At 38.9% G+C, this 14433-nt stretch overlaps 1 protein-coding gene across 4 annotated transcripts in view; it reads left to right on the top strand.

The window, feature by feature from the left end:
- Positions 1-4078, top strand: part of RHOT1 (ras homolog family member T1) — a 43260-nt gene extending 39182 nt beyond the window's left edge. For 3 of the 4 annotated variants that reach the window (XM_077832900.1, XM_077832898.1, XM_077832899.1), the window contains one exon: positions 2938-4078. In XM_077832900.1, the coding sequence (XP_077689026.1) occupies positions 2938-3055 (118 nt within the window). In that variant the 3' untranslated portion in view covers positions 3056-4078. Of the gene's footprint in view, positions 1-1283; positions 1428-2937 lie in introns of all 4 variants that reach the window. The other variant, XM_077832901.1, reaches the window with a different exon arrangement.
- Positions 4079-14433: the final 10355 nt, after the last annotated feature.

Genomic DNA, 14433 nt, shown 5'->3' with positions numbered 1-14433 from the left:
GGGCCTTAGAGTTTGGTCAGGTTAATTTAGTTAAAGGAAAAGCTGCTTTACCCTGAGCCTTAGATTAAATGGAGAAAAAAATTCTATGCTGTGAGTGAGTCATTAAATTCTCTGATGCTTTGACATGGGAATAGGATTTTGGCATGATCATGAGACTACCTTAGTTGCTTTTAAAGGTACATGATAACTTTTAGCCATGCTCAAGGACTTCCTTATGTAATGCTTGTTAATATTCACATGTGCAGAAATGTTGTAAAAGGCCAAACTATAGATTGGAAATAGTAGTAAATACTGACTTGAACGATAGATGGAGCTTCAGTAGACAAGTTGAGATGCATCTAAATTAAACAAGTATAGAGTCACACTTTTAAACTGATGCATTTAAAATATATATGTAAATATTTTGTCAGACAATTTCAAATTTTTTTTGAGCTGTTAAGTATATCAAAAATATACACCCTTCAGAGTTTGTCAGTATATACACACGCTGTTCTATATTTTAAGGGGTTTTGAAACTGAGGTTTTAGTGTACATATTCACTCTACAAAAACATTTTAAAGTTATATTTTCTTAAAGTACAGACTTGACCCAACAATAGTAAAGGAAATCCATCAGAAGTAGAGCTAATACTCCTGTATTAACACAGCCTGTTTTGCTGAAGTTCTGCAATTAGGGTATGTTTTCATTACAGAAAGGTGTTCTTAACTTAGGTTAGCTAATTTGGGTTCAAGTAGCAGTGAAGACATAGCAGCTTGGCTAATAACACAGGTTAGCAATTTGAATTCAACCCCAGGATCCCTTATAGGTTTAACTCAAGCTGCTAACCTGAGTTAAAAGATGAGTTCCTATGTCTTTGCTACTATTTTAGCTTGAGTTAGCTAACCTGAGTTAAGAGCATACCTTTTTTAAATGTGTGTAGTGAAGACATACTTGTAGTGTACAGTGTAAGGTGTACTGCAGTATCCTGGGGTAAAATAAAAGTCAAGAAGCATAGGTTTCCAGCTTTTATAGCAGATTCCTTGCTCTTGTTGGTTAATGCTACAGCCTCCTAGGTCTTTAAGCATGCTCTTTTTTTGTATTTAATTTAGTTACCTAGTTAGCCATTGAACAAATTCCTATTTTTATATGTTAAGTTTTTAACAACTGCACAAGAGCAAAGAATTAGATGAAAACAAATGAGCAGCTGAATATAACTTGTGTGAGGTGTAAGTGTGGCATACATTGAGTCACTTCCTGTTTTGAACCATGCTATGAACTGCAAACTGTGCATGTGTGTAAAAAAGGTTAAGACTCCATATAGATGAGTTGGGTGCCATGCTGTTAGCAGACGAGGAGAGCAGTATTATTCATCAGGTGCACGCCGTCAGCTCTGTAGAAGATTCCATCTTCATGGAGTCATCTCTTGATCCACATTTACTTGAAGACAGGTAACGATATCCTAAATGGGGTGATCTTGCCATTTTTCGCCTTTAAAAAAACAACCAAACTACTTGACATCTAGTCTGAGATATTTCTTAGAAATTAGTTGTGGGAACTAATGCTTGCAAGAAACCATGAGTTTGGTCTGTTTCAAGATCATAATCTCACAGGGAACTTTTGAGTAAGAATAGGAATTTGGAGAGCAGATGTGAGTGGTTGTTCATTTCACTTCAGTAGAAATAAACAGAAGAGCCTGTGTCTGTTCTGCAGTGTGTGATACCCTAGTACGCAAATTTATATGTACAATAAGTGTTTATATACAGGACATGTTATTACTACAAATGTTTGCTAAACAATATTTTACACTGGTTTGTATGTTGTGGTAACAACAACTACATAATCCATGTTTTATAAAGCAGCATGATAGTTCTGTAATTCACATTGTATAGTCACCTAACTCTCTGTTTTGCACATGGTATATGCACAGAATATCTGTGTACTCCTTGTGCTGTAACTGCTTGTAAAGCTTCAGACAAATAACCCATTATTTTCAATATAGTTATACAAATTTATAAGATATATAAACTCAGCTATATTATGTGGGTTCTGTAAATCACCTCCATAACAATCAGTTTGAAACTTGGTGTGCTTTAAATTAAGGTCACTGTAATAACTTTTAACGCTTTATCTACTGCTTTATGGTAAGCTGTCATACTTGAGACTATTTTGAAGATGGCTAGCAGTGTTTAACTGAGCATGCTCACAAACTTTATTTGTGGTATCTGGGAGATGTGGCTCATTGGCTGTATCTATCTTGTCATGAATAATGTGGCTTTTTATGTCATCCAACCACTTTCATCCTATTGTTACATTGTTTTTTTTCTTCTGTTCATGTCACTGTCACTGCCTGTTCCACTAGCATGTCATTCTCTTAACAGTTTTCAATTTAGTATTGTGATGAACAGTTACCTGTTGCTCTTTTTGTGATTATATATTGGGGAGGGATTTGCAAATTGTCATTGTTGTGGTTCTAGCTTTTGGAGAAGTATTACTTGTCACTTGTCAGTTAACTGCTTGCAAGACAGCACTTTAAATAACTGGTAATACAACATTGCTTGGAAGGTTTAATTCTGAAAAGCAGAAATATGTGAACTGAGGCCTTTAAAAATATTATCTTACTAGTATTTCACTGTGCTGGGATATTTGCTCACTCTGGATGTGCAATTAATTATTTGTAGCTGCTTTCCCTTAGGAAGTAATTTTTGCTGCTGTCAAATAAGTCAGTTCCGCCCTCCGCCCATTCACAGTTGACTAATGACTTGATCCTGCAGCATCAGGTCCTAAGCCTTTAAGAGAAGTATAAATGCTTGCATTGATTAAAACTTTGTAACCCTAGTGGTGTGCTGCTTAAGCGTGACAAGTATTAATAATTTTCCAAAAGCAGATTTTTATTTGACATAACAAAGTGCTTGACATTCCTGTCATGAAATTAATTATCTTTATCTTTTTAAACTGCAGGCATGTGACACAAGCAGACCTCAAAAGTTCCACATTTTGGCTTCGAGCAAGTTTTGGTGCTACAGTCTTTGCAGTTTTGGGTTTTGCCATGTACAGAGCATTATTAAAGCAGCGATGATCTGAAAAGCAGTACCTGGCTCCTACCAAATAAAAATTTAAAAAAATTATGTACATTCTGAATGCTTTAAATTCTGCTAGAAATATTTATATATGCAGAGTTACTTTATTAATATTTGTAATTCGTGCATAAGATTCTTTTAAATGAAAGCTATAACTACAGTATTGCATAATGTGTGGAAAAAATTGCATTGTAACAGCCAACTAAAATGGCCTAATTTGTGAGGCTAAAAGGGAATATTGTAAATAATCTGTATATATTAAGGCAGTAAGACATTGCTTCCCAAAAAGTTATTAGAAATACTGTTCTTAGATGTTTCAGCATAGTGAGAGTGTATAATTGGAATTCATTTTCAATAGAGTAGGTTCAACTCAACGATCATACTTGTTCATGGATTACTTATTTATTTCAAATGCATCTGAAGTTTATTTTTGGGACTACAGGCTATACAAGGCGGAATATGTGGCTTTCTTTTTCTTTTTTAACTGAAGAGCCAACCAATTTACCCAATGAACTATATTTTAAGGAAAAAGTCACTGTGGCAGATGTGGCCTAACTATTTTGTATGTTACATGACCTCTGACGTGTTTAACTGTCTGAGAGTCCTCTTTTAAAAGAAAAAAGTAAACTTTAAAAACTGCCAGACAGACTTCATATGCTTTGTGTAATTCTGTGTTGCTTCACTTTCCACTATGTTTTATAGCCCTTTCAGATCAGATGGAAAACAATTTGTATATTATAAATGTTTATAATTCAAAAAGTGTTGCTGTTTAATTCCTCACGATAAATCATTCTTGTAAAAGCTGTGTGTGGGGTAGAACTACAATAGTACACCGTGCTTACTCTACTTTAATGTGTATTAGTTGCATGGTTCACAGTGGGTTATATACCTGGTTAGAATTACCTTTAGACAGCACCTTTTTTAATGGATCAACTAATCTAATGAATATAAAATCCTCATGACAAACCTATTTTTTCCATTGCGGCCTTTTCAAGTATTTCAATAAATAACTGTGTACTGTGCTTTGTCTTGATATCTTTATTTTTTAATTAAAGGTATGGTTGATGGCAAAAACCTGCTCTTCATCACATAGAATACTGTAGCAGCCCTTAAGCTGTCAAGATGTAAATGGCTTGGATACATTGATTCTTCTGGTTTATACTGTGACTCCATTGACTTCAATGGAGTTACTCCTGATTTTCACCAAAGAAAGACAGGGTTGGGTACCAAGCTCCACTGAAACAAGGGAATACATTGCCAATTCAAACTTTCTCCATCACTAACCATATTCTAATGCATTTTGATCCAATGGGGAAATGAAGAGGTTTTTCTCAAGATTATGTACTCTAAGGAGAGTAATTGCAATAAACACCTATTGTTGTCCAAAAGTTACATTAAAAAGTTCTGGTTTATAGCTGGCTGGTTTTTGCATGACCTACTATTGGCTGGTTCTAGAGGGATGCATTAATATGCTGAGCCCAGTGAAAAGAGAGTTATTTTCAGGCTTTTCGTTTTGTCTTGTATTTCCTTGTGTTATAAGCTGGGTAAAACCTTGTGATGGGTTGTGTTCAAACTGATGTGTGAACATGCCCTTCGCTTAAGATAGTTGTAAGAAATACTTAAAGGCCACACCTAAAGGAAGGCCTAATAGAATCTGCTCAGAAACTAGCCCAGGTAGGCAGGAGGTTCCATTAGATCCTGTGGCTAGATGTGTAAAAGATGACACAAACTGAGTACAGACAAGAACACAGAGAGAGGCTCAGGCAGAGGAAAAGTAAGAAAGTCAAGCAATAGCCTCTGTGAGCACAGTACCGTGTGAAAAGCTGGAGAGAGCACATTTGGATCTGTTGGCTAAAGAAGCTTGGTGCTGGAAGCTTAGAAACTCCTCCTTTTGTTTTTGGTTCCTCCTGTGTTTGGAGGAGCAGGACTTTGTACATTCCTTGTAAGTAAACAAGACTGCATCAAACAAAATACTAGACTCCATCAATTTCTGCTTCCAGCTGGAACATCCCTAGTAGCCCTGAAGCTTGACTAACCACTTGGGTAGAAAAGAGGCAACCCTGGTAACAGTGGGATCTAGTTTCATAGGAGAGGAATTGTAAGCTGGTGTTCCTGTTGACCCCAAATGGAGCAAGGGATGGTGATGCTTGCAGAAATCAAAGATGGACAAAAGTAATGTCAAACAAGACCTGGAAGGTTCACAAAAAGCAACGAAAGCAGCATGAGGAGGAGTCCCAGGAAGGGGTTGAGGGTTGACTTGCAGACAGAAGTCAAATCTCTGTTGGAGCGAGAGCTACAATGTTTCTAGACAGTTTGGGAAGCCCAATTGAAAAGTTTGGGGGCTGGAATGATAAGACAAATCAAAGAGTTGACAGCAACCTGACTGCTATAGACCAGAAGTTTTTCCCATGAAATAGTGGAAGGCAGGCAAGTTTTAGCCAGTTTGGAATTTGCTAACAGATGAGCTGCAGCAGAGAAATCATGTGTTTACTGGCATGTGCAAAACAGTCGGGGAGGAAGTGGGAAGCTTATAAAACTGATTAAAAGCATAATAGCTGTCTGCTACACTGTGACCTCGCCAGAGAAGAGAAGTGGTGGAGAGAGAAGATAAATGAGGAAGTTCACCTGCTCTACTCAACATCAGAATACTGAAAAGCTCCTGGCCCGGGGAATTTTATTACAATGGCTGTTGAAGCTGATTTGATTTTTGAAAGTTACTTGAAAAAAAGAAAAGATAAAATGGTTAGTGTTCTTTCTGGATAGATGCATGGTTTGGAGTATAAAATCTTCCATGGGAAAGGTAGTCACTAGAAATCTAGTTAAAGTCCTGTTTGGTCTCTAGTCCAAAACAAAGAAGTTAAATGTATAATTAAAGGGAATGTGTTTTTAGGCTCTTAATTTCTGTGATTATACAATAAGAAGTTAGAAATGTCTTTGCCTGTGTGACATGTCAAAATTGACCATAAAACGATTAAAAATGTCTTGTTTTGACATTTGATTATAAATGTTTGGTAGAAAAGTAAAATGATTCTTCTCCAGTTTTAAACAATTTTTTTTGCCTTTTTTACTGTGTACTGTGTAGCCTGCATATTAATACAAAAATACGTAAAATTACAATATTTATTTAAGGAATATATTTCAGTATTTATTGCTAATTCAAAGGACATCATTTTTTTTTAAATCTGAAAGTGTTACTGCTGTCCCGTTCTTTCAAGCATTTACTGTTTAAAGTTACGCATCTCTTTAAATGTTTGTAGGATGGGAAGCTAGGTCTGCACCTTGTAAAAGTGCTGTCATTGCTTAAGTCAGTTTTAGTATAAATATTTAAGCAATGTACTTAGTACACAGTAAATTTACATCAAAATATTGCTTTCATAGCAATAATGGGCTTTAATTTCTTCAAAGTGTAATGGATTGACATTTCATCGAAATATTTGTAAAGGGAGTGGATATTTGCACTGTTGCTAAGAATGCCTAGAACAAAGTCTGGTGTGTACATTTCTAACTTCCCTTTTTATTCCAGCTGATTTAATCACAGCAGGAGTGGGAAGATTCTGTGTAGCTCTGACAGCTTCCTTATTTTACCACTTAAAAAAACCCAACAGATTGCTGAGATAATGAAAGCCGGAAAAAGTGAAACTGAATAGATTTTTATCTACATTCTCATTCAATTTAACAAAGAACATGGATTTGTCTGACTACAATTTAGAATATATGTGATAGCCTTATGAATATGGCCTCAATTCAAAGCAATTAAGCAGATGTTTAAATCCTACTGATGTTCAGAGTGGTAGTGTGCACAAAGTATATATGAAAGTTAAACGCATGCTTAAGTGCTTTGCTGAATAGGGATGGATTTCAGCATGTATTAAATCAGGATCTGTATTCTGTATCAACATCTAATTTGTATTCAGTGCCTGCTGTTTTTATTCTGGTTTTTAGGGTAGCATAGCTGTCTCTCTTGTTTTGATTCTTCCACTCCTTCCAAAGAAGTCAGAAGAGATCTGGTAAAGGTTCTCTACTAGCTGCTAAATGGAATAGGTTTCAATTTGTAGTTTGTAAATACATTCCCAGATGTCCATATTCAATTCTGCACAGAGATCGTAGGAGACGGTGCTTTGTATAATCCATCTTTGACCCATTTTAAGTTATGGAGCAGCATTAATGTGCTCTTAGGAGTGTCTAGTCTAATGCTTCTTGCTCGGTAGGGAGTGGAAATAGGGCTCAGTGGCTAGAATCCTGGACCCTGGGTTCTATTCCTTGGTGGCCACGGACTTTTTGAGTGACCATGAGCAACACTTAATCTCTTCGTTCATCCATCTGTATATCTCTCTCTGAGATACTGAGGCTTCATCTTTGTAAAGTGCTTTGAGATCTTCTACTAGAGCATATCCAAGTGTAAAGTTGTTTTTTCACTGGAATTCCATGGGACGAAGATGAAAGGGGAGTAGTGATGGCCCAAAAGGTTCTAGATGTCTGACTTCCGAAAGACCTTGGTGCCCAACAGTTCCCATTCAGACACCTAAATGAAGTGGTCTTAGAAAGTGCTCTGCTCCCATGAGTCTCAGTGGGAGCTACTTCGTTCTAAGCACTCCAGAAAATCTGGCCAGTCATTTGTAGGTGGCCATATAACTCCACACCATGCTAATTTAGGCTAGCAGTTCTGTACATAACTAGATCTTGTTCCCATGTATGTGACAGCGGATTAATTTTGATGTCTATTTTAAGGGAGTATGCAAAAAAAAAAATCTGCCATTGGGGGAGTCTGCCAATGTGTAGGAAAGATGAAAAATAATGTTCTTTGAATTATTTTTCAAAGGTCACTAATAATCTAAGATGATGCACCTTCTACAAATGCTCACACAGGGCTTTTTTTGAGAGAGGAACTGGATGGAAAAGGATTCAGAGCAGCAACCTATAGGTGGGAAAGTCTCCATAGGCTCATCCCAGCCAGTGCGACCAGCCAGTCTCCACATAAATCAAACGTGTACGTTTATTGGGGACAGGGTCTCTGTTCATTTCCTGGTGCCATACACTGTAGGTTTAGCCAAAACAACATATTTAACTGGTTTGTATCTTTGTTAAATAAGTCACATACATTTTTGGGGAAGTTTGTATAGTTCCATTTTCATTCACTTCCTTTACAAAAGCCCTTCTCAGTTTGCTACCAACATGGTCCATTCAGTTTTAATAAGGCAAGACCTTAAACTATATGTAAAGGAACGTAGGCTGGGGCTACCAAAGGGACTGTGAGAGTTCTGCACCCAACTTCTATTAAATGTCAATGGGAGTTGGGAACTTAACTCCCGTAAACATGTGGCTTCTAAGAGAATGGCATGTGTGTGCATGTATCTATATGTAATAACGACTTTTGCACTTCTACAATTACTTTCATCTGTAAATCTAAAGGCACTTTACACATTAAGCGTCATACCACCCATTTTACAGCTGGGAAAACTAAGGCCCGGAGTGCCCACAGTCGCATAGTGAGTTGGTGGCAAAGTCTGCAATACATGAGAGAATCAACACCACTGATTTACATCTTGGTTTTTTCTAACACTTGTTTTGTTGTTTAAATAGAAATTTACATGGGCAAAGTATTGGTTTTGACTTCATAATACCACCCTCGACTTCTTTACAAAGAAACGTGGAGATGCAATAGGTGTATAAATGATTTACTTTCTCCGTCTTTGATAGCCTGGATATTTTTTCCTATTGATAACTGGTATGGTGGTGTTTTGCAGTTATGCCTCCCTGGATGCTACTCCATATACATAGTAAGTAAAACCTGTGATCAGACACATTTCAAGCTGTTTTAGAGAGACTCTCAGAAGTGCTTCTTGTATTTGTATTTGCACTGAGAGGAATCTTCCTGTGATCAGCTGGCTGAGGATTTCCTTTATAACCAAGGTGATATTTTCTGCATCCAATTTCCTGTTTAAAGGCAGTAGTCAGGCTCTGTAACTTTTGGAGAATCAGAGTTCAACACTCTGGAGCTGAGAGTGCTATAGATGGCACATGCTTCTCTACAGATACTGCATCTCACCTTGCTTTTCATTGACCCTCCTGGATCATGCAAGAGTAGCCTTGGCCAGCCGGAGAGCAAACTGCAGTTAGCCGTCCTAGACTGGAAGGATAGTTGGTATCACGTGAGACTTCAGGACTTCCTCCTTACAGTCCTACCAAATACAGGGCCCAGTGCTGCAAGCCCTCGACACCTACTGAATTCCACACCAGAAGAGCTGTCAGGATTGGACCCACACAGAATTAATAATTTCTATTTTGTACACATATGGGAGTAGAATGCAAACAGATCTTGCTGTGTGATTCCTAAATGACCAGCTATCACTTCTGAGAAGCCTACTAAGAATTTGGACAAGGAGGAGGGTAAGATGGACTCAACTTGACTCGTTATCCAAAGTTGAGGGTGGTGCGCTGCAAAGTCTTAAGACTGATGCACACTGGGACAGGGATAGAGATTCCAGAGGGCAGCACTTCCTTTCACTTCTCTTTTAAAATACAAACTAGTGGGCTGTAGTAGTTCTGCAGAGAAGCAAAGAAAATTATCATGTGAGGTATAAAGTCAACTCAGTAATAATGGGGGATTTCAACTATTCCCATATTGAGTGGATACAGGTCACCTCAGGACAGGATGTAGCGATAAAGTTCCTAGATACCATTAATGACTACTTGGAGCAACCAGTTCTGGAACCCACAAGGAGAGAGGCAATTCTTGATTTAGTCCTAAGTGGTGCACAGGATCTGGTCCAAGAGGTGAATATAGGTCAGCCGCTTGGTAATAGCAACCACAGTGTAATAAGATTTAATATTCTTGTAGGGGGGAAAATACCAAAGAAACCCACCACGGAATCATTTAACTTCAAAAAGGGGAAATACACCAAAATGAGGAAGTTAGTTAAACAGAAATTAAAAGGAATAGTCACAAGAATGAAATGCCTGCAAGTTGCATGGAAACCTTTAAAAAAACACCATATTAAAGTTATATCCCAAATAATAATAAAAAAAAGGTAAGAGACCAAAAAAAACCCCGTCACCATGACTAAACAACAAAGTAAAAGAGGCAGTTAGAGACAAAAAGTCATCTTGTAAAAATTGGAAATCAAATCCTCCTGAGAAAAATAAAAAGGAGCATAAACTTTGGCAAGTTAAATGTAAAAGCATAATTAGGCAGGCCAAAAAAGATTTTGAAGAGCAACTAGAAAAAGACACACAAACTCACAAATATTTTTTAAGTTCATCAGAAGCAGGAAGTCTGCCAAACCATCAGTGGGGCTATTAGAAAACCGAGGTGCTAAAAGAGCACTCAAGGAAGACATAGCCATTGCAGGGAAGCTAAATTAATTCTTTGCATCAGTCTTCAGAGGATGAGAGGGAAATTAACACATCTGAGCCATCCTTTTTCAGTGACAAATCTGAGGAACTGTCCCAGATTGAGGTGTCACTAGAGGAGGTTTTGGAAGAAATTGATAAATTAAGCAGTAATAAGTCACCAGGGCCAGATGTTGTTCACTCAAGAGTTCTGAAGGAACTCAAATATGAAATTGCAGAACTACTAACTCCAGCATATAGCCTATCACTTAAATCAGCCTCTATACAAGATGACTGGAGGATAGCTAATACGGAGATTCTAAAGATTCTAGAGCAGAGTTACTCAAACTGGGGTCTGCGAAGGTACTCTAAGGAGTCTGCGAGTCATGTCTGGCTCCAGGGGGTCCGCGAGTCATGGCCAGGGCCATTGGCCCCGCTGATCAACTCCTCCCCATCCCTCCCGCACACCGCTTGGGGGAGGGGGTAGAATGAGGCAGGGAAGAGGAGGGAGGTGAGGGTGGGGCCATGGGGGAAGGGGTGGAATGGGGACAGGGCCTGGGGCTGAGTGGGGATTGAGCATCCCTGGAAAAAATGAGAAACCAGCTTGATGGTCCATGAAAATTTTTAAATCAAAATGGGGGTCCTCGGGTTGCTAAAGTTTCAGAACTGCTGTTCTAGAGCCAGCATGGATAGTTCTCTGAAAACATCTGCTCAGTGCTCAGCAGCAGTCAAAAAAGCTGACAATGTCAAGAAAAATTAGGAAAGGGATACATAATAAGACAGAAAATATAATGCCACTATATAAATCCATGGTACACCCACACCTTGGATGCTGTATGCAGTTCTGGTTGTCCCATATCAAAAAAGATGTGTTAGAATTGGAAAAAGTACAGAGAATGGCAACAAACATTGTCAAAGGGGCTGGAACAACTTCTATAGGAGGAGAGATTAAAAAGATTGGCACAATTCATCTTAGAAAAGAAACAACTAAAGAGGGATGTGATAGAGGTCTATAAAATCATGAATGGCATGGAAAAAGTGAATTAGGCAGTGTTATTTACCTCTTCACATAACACAAGGACTAGGGGGCACCCAATGCAATGAATAGGCAGCAGATTTAAAACAAACATAAAGAAGTATTTCTTCACAGATTTTAAACTCAACCTGTGGAACTCATTGCCAGGGGATGTTGTGAAAGCCAAAAGTATAACTGGGTTCAAAAAATAATTAGACAAGTTCATGAAAGATAGGTCCATCAATGGTGATTAACCAAGATGGTCCGGAAGCCTCTGCCTTCCCGAATCTGGGATTAGACAACAGGATGGATCACTCGATAATTGCCCTGTTCTGGCAATTGCCACTGTCGGAAGATAGGATACTGGGCTAGCTGGACCATTGGTCTGACGCAGTATGGCAGGTCTTATGTTCAACTTGGCATAACCAAAGAGGTCAAGTAACACTGGGCCTGGTCCTCAACTGTCAGTGGAGCTATGCCGATTTATACTTGCTGGAAAAATTGGCTCAACATGTTTTAAATTTTTTCATCCATCAGGATTATAGAATGTTTTAAAAAACTTTTTAAAAAGTGCTAATAGCAAATCTTAGAGGTTGCACATACCTGTGGAGGATTCTTTATAGAAATGCTTTTTAGGTGCAGTCGGTACGCGAGGCACAAGCTGTGAAAGCTGATTATCCTTTCGAGATCACAATGGCAAACGGAAAGAAGAAATTCCTGGTAAGAACAGAATGTCAAATACCTGGCACATAGGAGGTTCGGTGAATTTTGTAGTGACATGGTAACCAAAGTGTATTCCCTAACTCACAGTGGAGCCAGGGCTGCCCCAGCTCTTTACAGTCTCAAGCCATGTTGCTCTGTTATAACATTATCTAATGATTTTATCCAGTACGCTCACAGATATAAGATTGCTCGACTATGGCCAAGACCTTTGTAGTTAGAATCTTTCCATTGACTTCACTGGGCTTTGAATCAGGCTCATAGTTTGCTATCCAATTTCTTGGAATGTCCAGCTTTCATCCCTAGCCTCAATGTAAAGCAAAAGATCACAAGTAAGAAAAAAAGATACAGCCCTGGACACGGGGAGGCGGAGAGGAAATGGTTACAACAGGCTTTGTGAAATTAACATGCATCAATAAAATGTATGTCCTTTTGTTCCAATGTCCCTGATGATTGTACTTCTTTTTTTATCAGTCTGCAGAATCTGCTGATTTACATACTGCCTGGATCGAAGTCTTATGGAAATCGATGCAGCTGCCAGGGCCTGGCAGAGAACAGTCAGCCTGCATGTGGTAAAACTTGTGCTGTAAATTTAATGTTGTGTAGTTGCCTGTGGTGATCTTCCTAGAGGGAGTGCGATTCCAAGCTTGACAAGAACTAGAGCCTTTGGGCAAGAAGGTCTAGGGGATCTAGGAAAGCTTCAGCCCTGCCTCGGTTATTTAAGTCACTTGCTTCCTCTTCCTCAGCAAGGGGAATTTTGTCTTCCTATGTACCAGCTGTTAAGGATGCTGTGAAACTTGTGTTAGTTCATGATTTAGTGCCTGAACATACCTTTGATTTCTTGGTTATTATGGAAAGTTAAGAGCGAAGTTTCTGATTTTGGTACCTTTGTGGAAATTTGTCTATCTAGTTGGACAATATTCACCCTCCCCGCCCCCCCCCCCCGCCCCACACACCCAGCCGCCATCTTACCTCAGTAGTGATGGGATGTCTTCCTCCTCCCTCCAGGATGTAAAAAATAATTCCTCAAAGTTGTGTAGAGCTACTGAATTGGTGATCCCGACTGGAGCAGAAAATTGTGTCCCAATCATTGACTTTTTACAGCATTTGTTAGCACGCTCGCATCACCAAAATGTACAGGAAATGTCTTTAGTATGTGAAAGCCGGAAAGCATATGCCTCAGTGACTGATGGATACTCGAAATTGGTATGTCAGGTTTGTTTTCTTCACATAACACCCAGTCAACCTGTGGAACTCCTTGCCAGAGGATATTGTGAAGGCCAAGACTATAACAGGATTCAAAAAAGAACTAGATAAATTCATGGAGGAAATGTCCTTCAATGGCTATTAGCCAGGATGGGCAGGGATGGTGTTCCTAGCCTCTCTTTGCCAGTAGCTGGGAATGAGAGACAGGGAACGGATCACTTGATGATTACCTGTTCATTCCCTCTGGGGCACCTGGCATTGGCCACTGTTGGAAGACAGGATACTGGGCTAGGTGGACCTTTGGTCTGATCCAGTATGGCTGTTCTTACGTTTTGTTTGTTGTTTTGTTAGGCATGATGTTCCTAGCTTGATGGAAAAAGCTCAAGTTGTTAGAGACCATAAGGAAGAAAATCATTACAACACTGTACTTTATGTCAAGGAGGCCTTTAGCTGCACATCCAGGGCCACTGATCTCTTAATATCAGAGGAGACCAAGAAAACCACTGATTTTCATACCGCTAGTGAGTTTCCGTATTTAATTTGAGTTTTGAACTTTGTTTCAAATATGAGTGATTTCCTTAAAAGGCAAAGGGCTTCCAGTGAGGATTTTCTGCTTTTTGTTATGTACAAACACTTCTCTGAGTAACTTACCCCACTGACACTGAGGGAGGTCTCTGAAGGCTTGGGGGACACAGGGGGTCCTGCTATTTCACAGCAGTCATTAGCAGTCTGGCTCTAAAACATCATTGTCATTGCATCATGTCAAACAATTACAGTTGTGACTCCCATTCACAATGATATACTTCCATTTCTCAAGCACCGTTCATCCAGAGATCTCAAAGCATTTTATTAATGTTCTGAAGCAGGTAAATGTTATTCTACCCATTTTGCGGAAGGGAGGCTTAGAGCAGTTGTGATTTGCCCAAGATTACAGATGATTCAGCAGCAAACTGGGCATGGAACCCAAGTCTCCTGACTCTGGATTTTGTTCTAAGTTTTAGACAATATATTGGAACCATTGGTTCAGAAACACAAACAAATCAATAATTAGTTCATTAACAAAAGTCCACCTGATACTTATCTTTTGTTTCTCTTCTTTTGAATCAA

Source organism: Eretmochelys imbricata, chromosome 14 (assembly GCF_965152235.1).
Source record: "Eretmochelys imbricata isolate rEreImb1 chromosome 14, rEreImb1.hap1, whole genome shotgun sequence".
NCBI classification, from domain to species: Eukaryota; Metazoa; Chordata; order Testudines; family Cheloniidae; genus Eretmochelys; species Eretmochelys imbricata.
Note: the sequence above shows the minus strand (reverse complement) of the source record. Positions and strands in the feature narration are given on the sequence as shown.